The sequence below is a fragment of the Trichosporon asahii genome, assembly GCF_000293215.1.
Source record: "Trichosporon asahii var. asahii CBS 2479 unplaced genomic scaffold scaffold00071, whole genome shotgun sequence".
In the NCBI taxonomy this organism is placed as follows: domain Eukaryota; kingdom Fungi; phylum Basidiomycota; class Tremellomycetes; order Trichosporonales; family Trichosporonaceae; genus Trichosporon; species Trichosporon asahii.
The window spans coordinates 244158-260996 of NW_014040854.1; the positions used below are offsets into that span (position 1 = coordinate 244158).

Here is a 16839-nt window from a genome sequence, read left to right on the forward strand (position 1 = left end):
TCCGAGGACTGCAACGGCTAGCTAGCCAGGAGCAGCTCGACCAGTGGGGAACACGACGGAGCAGCAATGGCTCAGAACGTGTACAGCAAAATTTTGGAGTTTTCATGGGGGTAAAACTAAATCTACAAACAACAATGCCACAGGGCAATCCTCAGCATTGAGAGTCGCGCGAGTGTTCGATGTGAAAGAAAGTCATCTGTTTTGTCAGCTGGAGCTCATAGCAAAGGAAGCTGAAAACAACGGCAAGAGGAAAAAAGAGTCTCAGTCCCGAAAGATGGTTAACGTTTAACAGCATTGCAGCGCTAGTTTAACAAATAGCGACGAATCGCACTCTCATCATAGAAGCTTTCCTCTTGCCGTGTTTTTGCTGGGTACTCACTGTTCGTGTCGTAGGGCCACCTCGCGATGGCCCTCTCCTTCGTTGGAAGGAATGGATAGAAGATTGATTTTTGCCAGCATAACACGGACAACCAACTTTATAGGACGCGGAACTTTTTCGACGCGCTCAAGCAAAGCCCAAAAGCCCGCTGGTGCGAGAGCCTGGCTGGTGTGGCGACTCACTGGACAGGTGTCGGTGGGGCTCCGCGAAATTCCACGTGCAGACGAGTCCTCAAGATGACTCGCAATGACACTTGCGAGCTGCATCAGCGGTTCCGAAATCACAACAATCCCCTGCACCGTCACCGAACAGACACCGGCACGATGTCCAAGCGTCTGAACAAGAGACAGATGCGCGAGCTCGAGGAGCTGCAGGCACTGAAGGCTGTTGAGTCGTCCACACCTCGCGGCGAGTCTGAGGGAGAGTCGGAGGACGAGGAGGAGGCCGCGCCCGCGTTCAACCCCTTCGCTGCTGTAAGTTGACGGTCTAGGGAGCGAACTGACGCCAGCTCGAGGGTGACGAGCCAGAACCGGAAGAGGAGGAGGAGGAGGAGGCGCCGGTAGCCGCGAAGAAGAAGGTGAGTCCTCTTGGCATTCAGACCGCATCGTGCAACTATGGGTGTTGAGGGCATAGCTGACCAGCAGAACAAGAAGAAGAAAAACAAGAAGAAGAAGAAGGGCGGCGAGTCCGCTGCCTCGACGCCAGCGAAGACGGACGAGCTCGAGGGACTCGACGAGGTCGATCGTGCGCTCGCCGAGCTGAAGCTGAAGTACGGCGAGGACGCTGCCCCCGCCCCCTCAGCGCCCGAGACGAGCGAGTCCCGGTCAGCTCTGAAATTCCGCAACCTGCTCAGTGTGGACCCGAAAAACCTCGACGCGGACGCGGAGCTGCGACGTTTCTTTGGCTCCAAGGTCATCGCATCTGCGGACGCTGCGACGCCACGCCACCGCGGACACGCCCGCATGCAGGCTGCGCTCAGCAAGATGCGCTACACCCTCGCCAAGCCGAAGGCGACGTACCCGCCCCCGACGTCGCTGGCGGGGTTGAACATGCACGAGATGGCTGATGAGGACGTGGCCGACCTCTACGACCGGAGAGGATGGGAGCAGACCGACCCGGGAGAGAAGTGGTACACGTTTGAGCACTCGCCGGCGTGGCGAGAGATCGAGCGGCAGTTCCTGGGCGCGGTGCGGAGTCACGGTGAGTCGTTTCCCAGCTAATCTCCCACCCTTCTCTAGCTGACGCCAGACCCGAACGAGCTCATGGCCCTGCTGCAGGTCTACCCATGGCACGTCGACACGCTCCTGCAAATGTCCGAGGTGTACCGACTGCAGAACGACATCGGTGCCGCGTCCGACTTTGCCGAGCGTGCGCTGTACGCGTTCGACCGCTGCCTCGTCCCGGGCTTCAACGTGCAGAGCGGCGCCTGCCGTCTCGACTTTGACTATGTCGAGAACCGACCAATGTTCACAGCCCTGCACCGCATCATCGGCTACCTCGGCCGCAGGGGATGTTGGGCGACAGCCTTCTCGTTCGCCAAGGTGCTCTTCGCGCTCGACCCCGAGGGCGACCCGCACGGCGCGGCGCTGTGGCTCGACTTCCTGGCCGTGAAGAGCGGGAACGGGCAGTGGCTCCTCGACATGCTGGCGCAGCGCGAGACGAGTCGTGCCGCAGCGCTCTGGCACGGGTATCCGGGCATGGGGTGGAACCGGGCGCTCGCTCTGCGGCAGAAGGAGACAGCAGAGAAGGACAAGGAGCACGCGGCGAGCACGGCCGCGCTCGTGCAGGCGATGAAGACGTTCCCCGAGGTCATCGTCCTGCTGGCGGACAAGATCAATGCGAACATCCCCGCCGCCGCGCGCCAGAGCCCCCTCACGCACGTCGAGGCGGGATACAGCGGCGATCCCTCTGTCGTGATCCACCTCCTGTCGCACATCTACGTGGCGCGCAACGAGGCGCTGTGGAAGGAACCGGCCGTCCTGGCGTGGTTCGAGAAGACTGTTCGGGACAACATTGATTCCATCGACGACGGCCCCGCACGCGCGGCGCGAGCGGAAGCACACGCCATCGCGCAGACCCCGCGCGACCTCGGCGCAGACGGCGAGCTCGCCATCCCCCTCAATATCTGCCGGCACGTGCTGTGCTCAGAGTCGACGAGCTGGCTCGGCTTCCTTCCGCCCAGTGTGACCTCGCGGCCATTCCACGCATACGACCCGCTGCCGCCATCGAGTGCGCAAACGGCGTACGACGCGCAGTACTTTGACCCCGTTGCGCGTGTGCGTGGGGCCGGGTTCCGCGGCGCAGCGGGCGGACAGCAGGTCCAGACTGAGATGCTGGCACGGTTCTTGGGCATGGTGCGCGGCATTGTGGGGCAGGAGCCGGGCCAGTGGCCGCAGCCCCTGCACGAGGCGTTCCAGCAGTTTGCAGGGCGCGCACCCGAGGACATGCCTGTTGCTGAACGCGCGGCGCTCGTGAGGGATCTGGTCAGGACGTGGGAGGAAATCGTGGCTGGGTTCCAGAATGGAGAAATCGACTTCGGGGATATGGGCGATACTGGGGGTGGTGACATGCCGGGCGCTTTCCCGTAGAGCTGATTCTGGGGAAGTCGTGAGATGATGCATAATAGTACAATGCTACGGAAGGAGCGCGCGAGCTTTGGGATAAGCTCAAGGGAACTCGACACGCGGAGGTGTGCACCGGGGTCATACAGGGCTTGCGGGGCCCTGATGTCAGCTGTTCACCGGTAGAGGAGAAGCTCACAAGTCGTGGCCCGGTGAGGACGAGGACTGTTGTCAGCTAATCGGCACGTTCTACAGCTCACGAACCCTTCGGGGGTTCCGCCAGTGCCTCCGGTCCTGCTTGTCAGCTCTATGGTGCTCTATGGTGCATGATCGAGTTCATGATCTGAGCTAAACAGCTGGTGGTCAGCTGGCAGTGACGTAGGACAGCTCACACTGCACGATCATGGCCTGCTATGGGTGGCTGCCAGTGGCCAGCTGAACGTCAGCTGCGATGAAACCGACTCGGCTTGCAACTCCAACCAGCCCCTGTTCCTGTTGCGTTAGCTTTCGACTGTCTGGCGTCAGCATACCGCGAGAATTTATATTGAGGCTCGCTTGGTTATGGCAGCTGCCGTCAGAATGCGGAGCGCGCGGGTATGAAGACTAGGTGTCGTTGGGCACTGCCATCAGCTCGACAGATTGCGCGAAGCTTACAGTAGTGGTACAGTGAGAAAGCGGTCGGGCTGATCAGTACGAACGCCGAGTCTGAGCTCGCAGGGATCAATGGGCCGACTCCTGCGACGTCAGCTACAGCGAGGGCCCCTTCAGCTTACCCGCGGACCTGAGTGTACCTCGATCGTGGCAGCGAGCACGCTGCTGTCAGCTACTCGTCCGCGGGCGCACAGCGTACGATTGCGCCACGCGTTTGAGAGTGGACAAGGGAGCGGCAAGCACTGCTGTCAGCTAGAAATTCGAGTTTTTGGAAGCATACCAAGGCCGCGCGATGCTAGCTAAACCGATGTAGCCTGTCAGCTTCATCCGTTGAGTTTAAGTCCAGTTCACGATGGTTGATAGAGTCTGCGAGGTTAGCTGTCAGCTGCCAAGGCAGCTCATCCCTACGAGGGCGGGCATGTGTCGACTCTTGGAACGACCCTGCTAATGTCAGCTACGTGTCCCCGAATGGCAAGCATACGTATCTACCTGAAGTGTGTTAAGTACTGTCGTCAGCTTCTGCGATCTATACCGATAGCTCACTACTACGGCTTCGTTTGGCTGTGACAGCTGATCCTGCTCCTCAGCTACCTCGTTCGACACGCAGCTCACCATGTCGCCTCGGCAGAGTCTGTGATGTTAGCTCGGAGGCCACTCAGGAAAGCTGACTGGGAAGGCGGCCGCAGGTGTGTCATCGTAATGGGGAGCCTGGCCTGGAGTCAGCTAGATTGGTCAAGGATGGTCAGCATACCAGAGCAAGTTAGAAGCACAGGTAACTCTGATGTCAGCTGGCGCCAATGCCTTGGCAGCTCACAGTGGGAACGGCTCTACATATGGCAATTCTGTTGTTCCACTGCGAGTGCTTGCACCAAGCTCTCAATGTTCGCAGTCAAGGATCATTCGACACGGATACCAAAGTCACAACGATGTTGAGGTCCGTTCTCCCAACGGGATAGGTGATCATACCGACGACACTGTCGATGAGGACTGTCCTCACTAACGTCAGGGAACAAAAGGCTCACAGGTGTGGCTTGGTGTCATGAAAACGCACCTCGTTGGCAGTAAGATATCACCCATACCAACGAAGGCAGCTGCGGCCCTTGCAGTGTCAGCTACCGTGCACGCCAATTGCACAACCGTACTCAACCAATTTCCTTGCTTTGTTTGTTAGGGCAGTAAAGCTGGAGCCAGCTAAGGTCCACGGGCAACGGAAGCTCACAGGAGTGAATACAGAGCACGTGCGAGCGCTGAAGTGAGCTGGCAATACTGGGCCTACGCAGCCAACTGGTGTCACACAATGCCAGCCAGCCCTGATCTGTCAGCTCGCAAACCTGAGTACACAGCTTACGCCTTCGAGGAAAGATGCCTGCGGTGTCAGCTACCCTCCTGGCCCCGCTGTAGCTCACCCGGCGGTGGCCGCAGTTTTGTCACTCTTCCGCGCGTGCTCGTGCCACGGAGGCGCCCTGCTCGTCAGCTAAGCACCGACGCGTCTGCAGCTCACCAGACTTGATAGCTGGAATTCCCCACGTCTGTCTGCACTCGACGGAGAGGTACCAAACGCTAATGTCGAAGGCTGTGTGTGAGGTACATCTGTCACTGGTCCAGCTTACCTCTGTTCTGCGGAGCCACTAATCCTGCGAGAGGTGTGCTGCCGCTGCCACTCACGAGAGCTTGAGACTGGGCGAACCCTATCTTGACAGCTTGGTCCAGCTTGCTGAGCCCTTAGACAGCTTTCGGTCTGACGGCATACGTGTTGTGAGTTCGGTGGCGACCAACCGAAATGAGGTTGAAGGTGGCACGATGGATGGATGGTGGCAACACTGACAGGTGATGAAGGTGCAATGCGGTGCGGAAGGGTGATGGACTGAAGTGAAGACGGTGAGGATTGCAAAGAGAGAGAGGAGTACGTTAGCAAGCGAAGTCCAGTCATCTGGCCTGTGTCGTGGACGCACACCATCGTAGATCGTGTGTCAGTTAGGTTCCGGAGGAAGACACATTTGTTCGCCACCCATGTACCTCCGCTGCATATGCGCCCCACTCTGCGTTCCCTCTGACACCCTCCAGATCAGACTTCTCACTAACGCCAGACTCCCGTTACTCGTCGCATTATATCCGGCTCAGAGATCAGAGAGCGGCCGCTGACCCAGTAGCATCTGCTGTCCAGAAAATCACCCTCCACATGAGGAGCGATGAAATCAGTCGCCACACCCAGTCCACCCAGTCGATCACGTGACAAGACACTTTCGTCAACCTCTTTAGTTCTCCGCGTGCTGGTCAGGCAGGGTAAGCAAGGTTCGCCAGCCACTCAGCTGAACAAGCCGAGTGCGAGCACAGACAGCAATGAGCACAGCTCTCGGCAGCCACGTGCCTTGCCCCGAAGCAAGTGCTCGAATGAAGCCAGGAGCCCACGGAGAAGCCACGGAGCCTGCGATCGTCAACAATCGTGACATTTCAGCCCGAGCCCGTCGTTGTGCTGGGTGCTGGGTGTCGCTTAAGTCGCGAGCATGAGTGGGACCTGATATGATCCGGGCCTTGCATAGAGCGGGGGACAGCGGGGGACAGCGGAGTGCGCAGAGATGTCTTGGCATCCAGCGTGCCTTTGGCAAGTCGCGAAACGTGCCCCGCTGGGCTGCTCACGCAGGCATGCTACAGTGGTCAGCTGAGAACCCCCGTGGACGGGGATTAGGTGTGGTGCCAGCCTGGCTGGATGATGGGCGGTGCATGCCGCATATCGACGGTATATGGGGCCTCCCTTTGGCGGCGCGAGGGCCGAGGATTAGCCATGCAAGCCAGGCAAGAGAAGACACTCCGGGCAAGGAGATTAGATGGGTATGCTCGGCTTGGGCGGCCAAAGGTCGGCATAAGCTCGCCTATTGTGCCCTCTCTTGCTACGAGTGGGCATAGTGCGCCCCCAGTGGTCCGCTTGCCCCGCGTTCTCCTCGCCGGCCCTGACCCTTGCCGCATTCATTGACACAGATGTGGACAAGGCATCAGACCCAAGGACCCAGTTCAGAAGACACATCGGGGCCTCCGCAATCTTTTCAGGGAATCATGTCACAGGGGCTCATTCCTGCAATGTGGAGGATGCCTGTGCAGTGTGGGCAACAGCTATCGATCGGACCGGTCACTGTCCTCGCCAGCGCAACGCAGCGGTCGCGAGCACGCATGCTCTGCTTTAGATTGCAGATTGACCCCACACGGTGACTGCTACCGAGAGCGGACACGGCCCTCCTTCCACCGCCTTGCCTTGGGCCTGAGACTTTGCCCCCTGCCGTGACCGGCATGGCCGGCACGGTATCGTCCATCCTCGCCAGACACGAGGCTCAGGACTTAGGTCGGCTCTCCAATCTCGGCAACAAGCCCAGCAAACCTCGGATCACCTGGGTCCCAGAGTGACCGGTGACACTGACCATGGATCACACCTTTATAAGAACACCTCCCCCACCCTTTGCTGTAGCTCTCTCTTCCCCCTCCAGACACCCGTGCTCTACCTCCTCTTTCTTTACCAGTTGTAAATAACGTCTCAAACGTCGAGCACACGACAACCGACAGCACACACAGTTTCCCCGCACGACCTCGAAGCTACCGTCGATTCCACAACAGCCTAGCGCCGCTGTTAACCGGTCCCTCCACCTCCCCCACTCTTTCCTTCGACAATGTCCCAGAACAGGATCTACACCTCGTCGCGCCCGCAGGTGCACCTGTCGGAGAGCTCGCTGTGGCACTACCTCTTCCCGGCGACTTCCAACTTCCACCCCTCGCAGCCCGCCTTCATCGAGGGCCACACCGGACGGCAGCTGACGCGCGCCGAGGTTGAGGATGTCGGTCTCCGCGTCAAGACGGGACTGAACCGCCTCGGTCTTCACCGCGGCGACACGGCCTGTCTCTGGGGCCTGAACAGCCTCGAGTGGGTCAAGGCCGGCTACGGCGTCATGGCGGCTGGCATGGTTGCGTCCACGGCGAATGCGTCCTATGAGGCCAAGGAGATTGCGCACCAGCTGAACAACTCTGGGTCGACGATTCTGTTCCTCGACCCCGAGTGCGTGCCGCGGTTTGAGGAGGCGCGGGCGCAGCTCGACTACGACTTCCCCACCGAGCGCGTGTACCTGCTCACGACGCGCGAGAAGAACCACACCAAGTACGGCGTCGTCGACGACCTCGTGCGCGAGCGCGGCGTTGCAGAGGTCTTCTCGGGCAAGGACGTGCACAACACATGCTGGCTCGGATACTCTTCCGGCACGACGGGTCTGCCCAAGGGTGTCAAGACGAGCCACCACAACTTTACGAGCCAGCTCTCGATTGTGCGCCAGGGATACCAGCCGCTGTCACAGGCGGACGTGCTCCTCGGCTTCGTGCCCCTCACCCACGTCTATGGCTCGGTTCTCGTCCTGACGCAGCCGTTCTCCGTCGGTTGTACCGCCGTCATCCTGCCCCGCTTCGACGAGAAGGCCGCCCTCGAGTCTATCCAGAAGTACAAGGTGACGCACGCGCTCTTCGTCCCGCCCGTCTTCATCACGCTTGTGCACTCGAAGATTCTCAAGAACTACGACATCTCTTCGCTGACCTCCATCGTCTCTGCCGCTGCGCCGCTGAGCTCCGAGCTCATCGAGGCGTTTAAGAAGCGCGTCCCGCAGGCGGTTATCACGCAGGCGTACGGCCTGACCGAGACGTCTCCGCTCATCACGGCGTTCACGACTGCCGAGGCTGCGGGCCACGACGGACACATCGGCCCCCTCCTTCCCTCATGGGAGGCGCGCCTCGTCGACTTGGACGGCAACGACGTCCCCGTCGGCGAGCGCGGCGAGCTCTGGGTCCGCGGCCCCTGCGTCATGACGGGCTACCACAAGAACCCCGAGGCGACCGCGAATGCGATGCACAACGAGTGGTTCAAGACGGGCGACGTCGTCGTCGTGCACCCCGACGGCTTCCTCCAGGTCGTCGACCGCGTCAAGGAGCTCATCAAGTTCAAGGGCTTCCAGGTGCCCCCCGCCGAGCTCGAGGCGCTCCTCATCACGCACCCCAAGATCACCGACGTCGCCGTCCTCGGTCTCTACGACAAGAACCAGGCCACCGAGCTCCCCGCCGCGTTCGTCACGACGGACGAGAAGATCAACGGTCCCGCCGATGCTGCAGCCTTCGATAAGGAGATCCAGGCCTGGGTCGCGGGCCGCGTCGCTAAGCACAAGCGTCTTGCCGGTGGCGTCCACATCGTCGACAGCGTGCCCAAGACGCCGTCGGGCAAGATCCTCCGCCGCTTCCTCCGCGAGAAGGGACAGGCCGACTACGACGCCAAGCTGGCCGCGAGCGGTGTCCAGGCCAAGCTCTAAGCTGGCGATCTGGCGAGCCGAAGACGAGCCCGGTCAATCGTCAAGGCGAGGGCCGGGCTTTGAGGAAGAGCGCGGAGTCGGCAGCGGAAGAAGTCATCTTGAGAGAAGCAAAAGCAGTCTAAGTTCATCTAGTTTTCCACGGAGTACAGGTTATATCTTTCTATCTTTCTTTTAGGTTTCTACATGGCGTTTGAGTGTAAAAGAAGTATAGATCACGAAGAGATGCAAGCACTACATCTTGCGATATGCGTCCCGTTGAGGCGGAAGGGATCTGCCGTCGGAGCCTGGGGAAGACCTCTCAGTTCTGCACTTCTCGACCAGTGGCCAGAGTTGCTGACCAGTCATGCATCCTACCAGAGCTCTATTCGAAGCCAGCCCTTGAGTCGTGGACAGATGCATCGCCGGAGCTCGCCTTGAGTCTGTGCAGAAAAGAAGTGCCTCACTGCTTCGCGTCCCACGACACGTTACGAGGGCGGAATCAATCCGTGCCGCGCTTCAACGTCATCGATCATCGATCGCCTCCACCCAGCCTCGTCAACAACATCCTCATCCACCAAGAGCCGTAAGCTACGTTTAGCCAAACCCAGCTAACCACAGATGGGCGACAGACAGCACGCCTTCCAGCCTCCGCAGGGGCAGCCGCCGACTCCCGCCTTCTGGCAGGCGGGGAACTACTACCAGCCCGGCAACCTGGTGTGGTGGGCGGGTTCAGTGTGGAAGTGCGAGAAGCCGCACACGTCCGGCCCCTTCAACCGTGAGGTGAGCTCAGACCTTGGAGCATAGCTGATAGGCCAGCCGACAATAGCATTGAACCTGTGGACGCCGATCGGTTCGTCTCTCATGGGTGCGCCAGGCCCTCCTCCGTCGTCTTCCTTCGCCATGGCGCCCGTGACCTCCTTCGTGCGGCGCGAGGACCCAGCCCAGCGCGCCGGCCTGATGCAGAGCGAGACGGAGGCGTCGTGGCAGACAGTGAACCTGCAGGACGAGCTGCTGGGCAAGCGCATCTTCCGCGTCGCGGGCGTCAATGCACTGACGTACACGCCCGAGCAGGAGCTGGACCAGCTCCGCAAAGCCGCTTGGGTCGAGTACCTCCACCGGAATGGCGAGAACGAGCCGCTGTGGACTGAGGGATGCCGGGGTCGCGCGGCGATCATGGCCGCCAGCGGCCGCGATGGCTCGCCCCTCCCCCTCGTGCGCTGGCAGTGGGTCGAGGTCGATGGGCCCATCCCCGTCGACGCTATCCCGGTCGGAAACGAGGCGGCGGGCCAGGTCCTCTTCGCGGGCCGCGTGTACATCAACGGCGGCATCCATCTGGGCAAGTGAGTCATCCTATCTTTATCTCCATTCGCTGGGCCTTGTATCTCGACCCCGAAGGCGTAAGAGCCAGCTGCACGGCTCCAGAGAGCTGACACCCAGGGTCGGCGAACACTTGCAGAACCGCATCAGCGTGTCGTGGGGCGGGGCCGAGCGCACGCACCAGGGCTTCGAAGTGCTGTGCGGCGATTACACGTGCATCGAGTGGATTCGCGTCGGCAAGGGTCAGGCCGCGACGTTCCCGAACCGTCTGCCCGTCGAGGGAGGGCGGGAGAGGGACGGCCGCGGCATCCTCGCCGCGCGCATCGAGTATGGCGGAGGCGTGCATCCCGGAAGTGAGTACGACACGACGTTTGCTGATATCCCCTAGCGGATACCAGTAAGAGGGAGAGGACACCAGATTCATTCCCTCGTGGAAGAGTAGCGGAAGCGCAGCTTGATTGTTTAACCACAGAGAGCTGACAATCACAGAGGTGCAGGCGGACGCGCAGCATGCGTGCCTCTCCTTCGGCGGGCGCGAGGTGCTCGTCGACGAGTTCGAGGTCGCAGTGTACTCCGACCCGAACAGGCGATAAACTCACGCGTAGCTCATCAACGCGCGATACGTTTCCATAGGTGGCCAGATCTAATCGGCCGAAGTTTGTATCTGATAAAATGTATGACGTAGTGGAGGCATGACTAAGCGGGTGGCTTGGAGATCTGCGCTGGGCACATGTCCATCGACTCATCTTTGACGGCACTTGCTGCTTCTGAACAACACTCACTTCCAGCATCTTTTCAGCGAACACGACAGTCAGCGACAGAGACAGCGACAGCGACAGCGACATGAGCACGGAAGAACAGCAGTCAACGGCGTGCGTCCCGGACGACCTGAGGGCGGCGGCCGAGAACAAGTTCGAGTACGGCGACAAGCCCGAGTCGTCCATCTTTGCGCGGGACGATGCGCCCGTACATAACGTCCCCATGGCCGTGATTCGGCGACCGCTGCCGAGCGAGCTGGACGAGGACAAGGTGCTCGCGTTCATGGAGGAGATGAAGGTAGGTCTTTCTCGTGGTGGAGGAGGAGGCTGGTGGAGGTTGGTCCAGTTCGGTGGAGGCGGTAGCGTGCGCCCTCATCCCAACCTCGCACGCCCAGGGAGCGTAGGTGGCTCGCAACATCGCACCAGCCGAAGAGCTAGGGGATCCAGGGGATGAGGTTGGAAAAACAGACAAAGGAACTTGTCCTAGGAGGCACAAGCATGCTGACAAGATTTCCAGAAGGGCGACTCCTTCACGCCCATCGAGGTCGTGAAAGTCCAAGCACCCCTCAAAACCGACCCAAATGGCCAAGTACACAACTTCTACTTCTCCATGGGCGGGTGTCACCGCTTCGAGGCGACGAAACGGCTTGGATGGCCTACGATCCGCGCACGCATCATCCAGGTGCCCCCGAGCAATATGAGGATATACCTTGGGGCTGGGTGTCCGTTTTAGACTCATTGTAGATTAGATAGATGGTGGATTGACTTGTGGCAGGTCACGTGGCACTTGCTCGTCTGCAAAGTTGATCGACTGACCCAGACGTCGAAATCGTCCTCGATCATATCGAGCAGAAGATACCAGCTGACAACGACGTCTGCAACTGACTGCGAACACAGATACTGCGAACGTGCTGTTGCGGGCTCTCAGGATGTTCAGTGATGAGCAACTTTGCGCACGAATCCGTTTGACGACCCTTCAAAATTTTCTGCAACTCGCAAGTGTCCTTTTTTTGGGTGGCCCAATCCATGCATTAATGGTACATGATCAAGGGAAGAAGGTGGGATGTCCGGTGTGGGGGGAAGGGGAGGACGAGACGCTTAGTCGAAGAGACCGAAGCCCATGTCGTCGTCAGACTCCTCCTTGGCCTCCTCCTTCTTCTCCTCAGCGGCGGGGGCGTCGCCACCGGCAGCGGCAGCGGCACCACCAGCAGCGGGGGCACCAGCGGCGGGGGCACCGCCACCACCGACGTTGGTGAGCATCTCCTTGATGTCCTTGCCCTCAAGAGCCTTGGCGAGGAGCGAAGCGTAGATCTGGTCGATCTCGAGCTTGGCAGCCGAGGTAAGGGCGATGAGCTTGTCGGCCTGGAAATCAGCTACACTTCCTAAGGATAGACAAGCGGAATGAGCCGCCTGCTTCAAATACTCACGGTGATCTCGACAGCGTCGTCGGCCAGGATGAGGGCAGCGAGGGAGAGGTTCTGGATCTCAGACTACACGGTTAGCTATCACTCAACGATCTCCAACGAGCTATCCTCGACGCCGTCGCAGCGAGTTCATGTTCCACCCTTCCCAGTGTCCAAGCCGAAGCAAGCAAGGTCGTGTGTCGTGACCCAAATTTGTCCATCCAAGGCATCCCGAGTCCCACTTCGGTCCCTTTCTTCCAGCAATGACTCCCGGTGCCAGGCGAAACAATGAACATCGAAGCGCTGTCGTGGTCGTCGTCGAGGTCGTCGTCGTGATGATTCTCACCATTTTTATACGTTAACCGAAGTTTAAGCCGGGGAAAAAGGCAGGCGTAACGTTCTTAGTCCGGAAGAGAGAAAGGTCGAGAACACAACTTCTACTTGCAGTGCAGCGCATGCAGCAGCAACGCCAGGGTACCAGCACATCTGCCAGACTTTCGAAGAGAGCGAGATAACACCGAAATCGAAATCCCGGGTGGCAGTTTCGTCTGAGCTATGATCACGTGCGAAGCTATGTAGTCACGTGACAACGTGACCTGTGGGATGTCGTAGACTGGTCCGGCTGTGCCTAATGCAGCGGCCGAGTATGAAGCTTATGCTCCCAGTCCTTCATGAAATCGCTTGCTGGTGCCGAAAGCGCATCGTGACGGGGACAAAGCGGGTGACCTGCATGCACACGCGAGAGTCGAATGCAGATGGATGCCGCGATAATGGGAGCGGCGCGATGTTAGCAATGATCGACGCATTTAGGTATTAGCGTTGGTTTCATGGCCTTGGCAGCGGTCGGTGTACATATGTACATATGGATAGCTCGCTACGCGCTTCATGGTGAGAGGGGCGCCGGGGAATGCAGATTCCTAGGTGGTGGCCCAGAGACAGCCCCGGCGATCATGCCAGGTCACCTTGTGTGTCGAACCGGCAACCAGAGCGGTCGGGCGAAGTGGCGAGGCCGTTGGCGCGGTTGGAAGGAGTGAACGGCGGCGCGCCAGGTCTGGTCTCTTTAGCCAAGGGTTCCCTCGGGTGCCAAAGCCTGGAGTTCGTCTTCGGTCTCGTTGCCGAAGTAGGCCACATACTCCGTCATCGCTGAGAGGTACTGGGCCTCAGCTTCCGCGGCGGCTTCTCTCGACTCTTAATCGACTGCGATGGCCCCCTTTATGACTTCGGGCAACACTCCACAGTTCTCTAGCTCTCCTTGGTATCAAGCTCTGGCGCTCCATAGCTGACTCGAGCAACCTCTCCCACTCTTGCCTGGCTCGCTCGCGGCGCGGGTAAAACGTGATAGACCTAACGGGGAGACATCAGGCATCACAGGCTTGGAGGTCCTCGTTCGCTTTGTCCACCCGCTGGTGCAATGACCCGAGGAGGATCCAGTGCTCCACAGAGGATGCCTGAGCCTGTGCCCACGTCAGCTCCGCCGAGGCACAGTGGAGCGCTTCACGCGCCTCGTCCAGCTTGGCCTCATCCGCGTCCGCCTTCGTCCTTTTCATTGCGGCCCATTCGTAGGCGGACGTGATCACTCCCGTGGCCATCTTGTTGGCCGTCTCCTCTGGAGCGGCCTGGGCAACTGCCTGCTTGGCAGCCTCCTTCTCGGTCTGCTCAGCTGCCTTGACAGCTGCCTTCTCTTCCTGGGCGGCTTGTTTGGCAGCCTGAGCGGCGGCCTTCTCGTCCTGCGTCGCCTGCTGGGCGGCCTGCCAAGCGGCATACTGGTCATTGAACCAGTTGATGAAGCATGGCCCGCAGATCTGAAGTGACGTTAGCGACGACGATGGCACCTTTGCAAGACTCACGCTCCGCCCCTCCTTTGGCTGGTCGGCAGGTGTGGCTCCAGGGGCGCGGCCGTTGAGCAGCCACAGGAACATTGTCACCCCCAGCTGCTCCATCGCTGCTGCGTCGAAGAGACGGAGATGTCCGAGTTCAACTCTTCCTGGAACTTTGATATGCGGTAGCGGCAGATTTTACAGGCCTAGGCGTCAGCGGGCATTGACATATGAACTCTACATTCTGCGGTCCCGGGATCACGGTCCACTGTCCCGTTGCATTGTGCGGAAACGATATCTTGCACAAGGCGCATGTCCGTTCGAACTGTATCCTCTGCGCTGGCGCAGATCCCTCTTCTGAAAGACCAGCACCAACGCCGTGTTCACAGTCTCGGGCGTGGTGCCGCGGGAGAATGGCGATCCCTGCTGCGTCCACAAACAGAGGGGAAGTCGGTGCGCCTCCTCCAGCTCGTTCCAGTTCCGCTTGGGCCTCCCTGGCGAGGTCCAGCTCTCCTTTGATTCGGGAACACGACGTGCACAACTTGCGCCCCCTCTCGGGCTGTTTGCTGCAGTGAAGGCAGCTGTTGCGGGTAGGACGCTCCGAAGGGGAATCGCGTCTAGGTATTGCTGCCAAGCTTGCTCCAGGCCCGGCAGATAGTCGGGGTCGGTGAGCAGGCGCCCCACGACGCTCGATTCGTTACGACTCCACAGAGCCGCCAAACGACGACTCAGCCGCCCAAGGGCCAGCTTGCTGGCAAATACTCCTCTGTCGACAAGCTTGTCCCGAAGCTCTTGCAGCACCGGACGCATGATGTCCAAGACTGCGAGGAGGCCAGACGTGCGATAACTGCGCCTGAACCGGTTCACCAGCCACAGTTCGAAGGCGATGTTGGCGTCCTCTCCAGAGAGGCTGAAGGCCTCTCCGTGGCGACTGTGGGCTGCCAAAGAGGCCCTGAGGGGGTGGTTGACGATGCCGAAAACTGTGGGCAGGTTGGTGGCGGGGTCTCGAACTCCCATTGTACCGTCTGCCCTCATGTAGCCATGGCAGCGGATCATTCGGACCCAGAAGGAGAACAGTGCCATCCCTGGTTCTGCGTCGCGTACGCCGTGCTTGTAGCCGCAGAGGTCGCGCATCCTCCGTACAGCCACATCCACCAAAGCCGCGAGCTCTCCGTGGGCGTGTCTGCAGCAAAGAACAGGGTCGGGACGCCGTCGCTGTTCTTAACCGGGAAGTCCTCCCAGTCTGGCGCACGAGCGCGCAGCTGCGCGGCCAGGTGGTCGACCTGGGTGAGTGGCAGATTGAAGGACGCCACCAGTGCGTCAATGTCGGATGGTGGCAAGGCGCTCCTCCACTGGTACGTGTCATCACCGTTGTCAAGCCAGTTGTAGTAGCGTGCCTCCTCTTGTTTGAACTGGGTTTTCAGATCATGGTCCAGCATCTGCCGATTCAGGGACCCGTACTCGAGGAGAGCTAGGGGGTTGGCAAGGCGGCCGCCCCGTCCATGCTCTCAGGCTCGATCTCGTTGCCTTCCTCGTCGATCTGATTGTTCTCGAGTATGTACAGCATAGTCAGCTTGTTGCACTCGACGTGACCTCCTCCCTTGGCCGTATTGACGGCTTGAGGAACGGGTCGGACGTTTCCCGGGCCGTGATGAGGGAACAGAGCGGGATCTCCTGTTCGCGAGTTCAGGTGAACTTGGTCCACCAGGTCCGGGGACGTCCAGGTTGCCTCAAGGTGTCCGGGAAGGTTCAAAACCTTCTGGATATGAGGGTGGACCACGTCTGACTCGATCAGGTTGTCGGTCGGGTGCGGGGGTGGACCATCGCGCACGAGCCAGTTCTCCACCTGCTTGGGTGTGAGGAAGGTGCAGTATCGCGGATAGCCTTCCAGCAGCTGTTATGAGCTTATGCCGGGAGGAGCCATTTGAGGTTCGCCTAGGTACTCACAGTCTCAGGGGTGACTTTCGGTGGCGGCAGGACAAAGTGTTCCTCGGCACGCTTCGCGTCTGTTTTGAAGGCCGTGTTCATGGCCTGCCTGAACTGACGACAGGGCCCCTTGCTGGCCGACATCCTCTCCTCGAGGATGCGCCGCGCAATGGGATGAATCCTGGCGTCGAGCTTGACCTTCTTCGACCATTTCCCTCGGTCGGCGTCGTCTGGCCATTGCTCGTACGTCGCAGGCTGGCGGGGTGGACGAGGTTGACTGGAGAGACGGGCTTGGCTGGATCGACGGGCGCGCTTGTACGTCTTATCGACGTAGTCCAGGTCGCTGTCGTCCGAGTCGCGATCAGATTCAGTATCGTGATACTCCGACGAGCTGTCGGGAGGTGCGTCCGAGTCCGTGGAATCCGAGTGGTCGTCGCCAAGCTCGCGACCGGTGGTCGAATCGGCTCCTTGACGCGGGGAGGGGCCACGGGCAGATGTCTCGCGCTTCTTGGCCGTGAACTTGACTTTGATGGCCGAAGAGTCGGTGAAGTCGGCAACACGGGGTCCAGGGTTGCCGAGGTCGTTGTGGTGGCCATTGGAGGCGAGTCGCTTACGCTTGCTGGTAAAGTTAATCGAAGGCCACCACCGACGTTGGTGAGCATCTCCTTGATGTCCTTGCCCTCAAGAGCCTTGGCGAGGAGCGAAGCGTAGATCTGGTCGA

General features: G+C 60.0%; 5 protein-coding genes across 5 annotated transcripts; 3 read left to right on the forward strand and 2 right to left on the reverse strand.

Moving 5' to 3' along the window:
• Positions 1-702: 702 nt before the first annotated feature.
• Positions 703-2967, forward strand: A1Q1_04960 (cytoplasm protein; the record flags this gene model as incomplete). Its single annotated transcript, XM_014321767.1, has 4 exons — positions 703-852; positions 894-956; positions 1021-1566; positions 1618-2967. 4 exons carry the CDS (start codon positions 703-705, stop codon positions 2965-2967), a joined length of 2109 nt encoding a protein of 702 aa, XP_014177242.1.
• Positions 2968-7247: 4280 nt separating this feature from the next.
• On the forward strand, positions 7248-8918 carry A1Q1_04961 (AMP binding protein; the record flags this gene model as incomplete). The annotated part of the gene is made up of 1 exon (XM_014321768.1): positions 7248-8918. One exon carries the CDS (start codon positions 7248-7250, stop codon positions 8916-8918), a length of 1671 nt encoding a protein of 556 aa, XP_014177243.1.
• Positions 8919-9515: 597 nt separating this feature from the next.
• A1Q1_04962 (uncharacterized protein) lies at positions 9516-11705 on the forward strand (the record flags this gene model as incomplete). The annotated part of the gene is made up of 5 exons (XM_014321769.1): positions 9516-9672; positions 9724-10237; positions 10293-10567; positions 11014-11372; positions 11490-11705. 5 exons carry the CDS (start codon positions 9516-9518, stop codon positions 11703-11705), a joined length of 1521 nt encoding a protein of 506 aa, XP_014177244.1.
• A 365-nt stretch (positions 11706-12070) lies between these two features.
• Positions 12071-12724, reverse strand: A1Q1_04963 (60S acidic ribosomal protein P1; the record flags this gene model as incomplete). The annotated part of the gene is made up of 3 exons (XM_014321770.1): positions 12071-12334; positions 12400-12462; positions 12722-12724. The coding sequence occupies 3 exons, from the start codon at positions 12722-12724 to the stop codon at positions 12071-12073; spliced, it is 330 nt and encodes a 109-aa protein (XP_014177245.1).
• Positions 12725-13733: 1009 nt separating this feature from the next.
• On the reverse strand, positions 13734-15227 carry A1Q1_04964 (uncharacterized protein; the record flags this gene model as incomplete). Its single annotated transcript, XM_014321771.1, has 3 exons — positions 13734-14177; positions 14223-14365; positions 14633-15227. 3 exons carry the CDS (start codon positions 15225-15227, stop codon positions 13734-13736), a joined length of 1182 nt encoding a protein of 393 aa, XP_014177246.1.
• Between the last annotated feature and the right edge of the window lie 1612 nt (positions 15228-16839).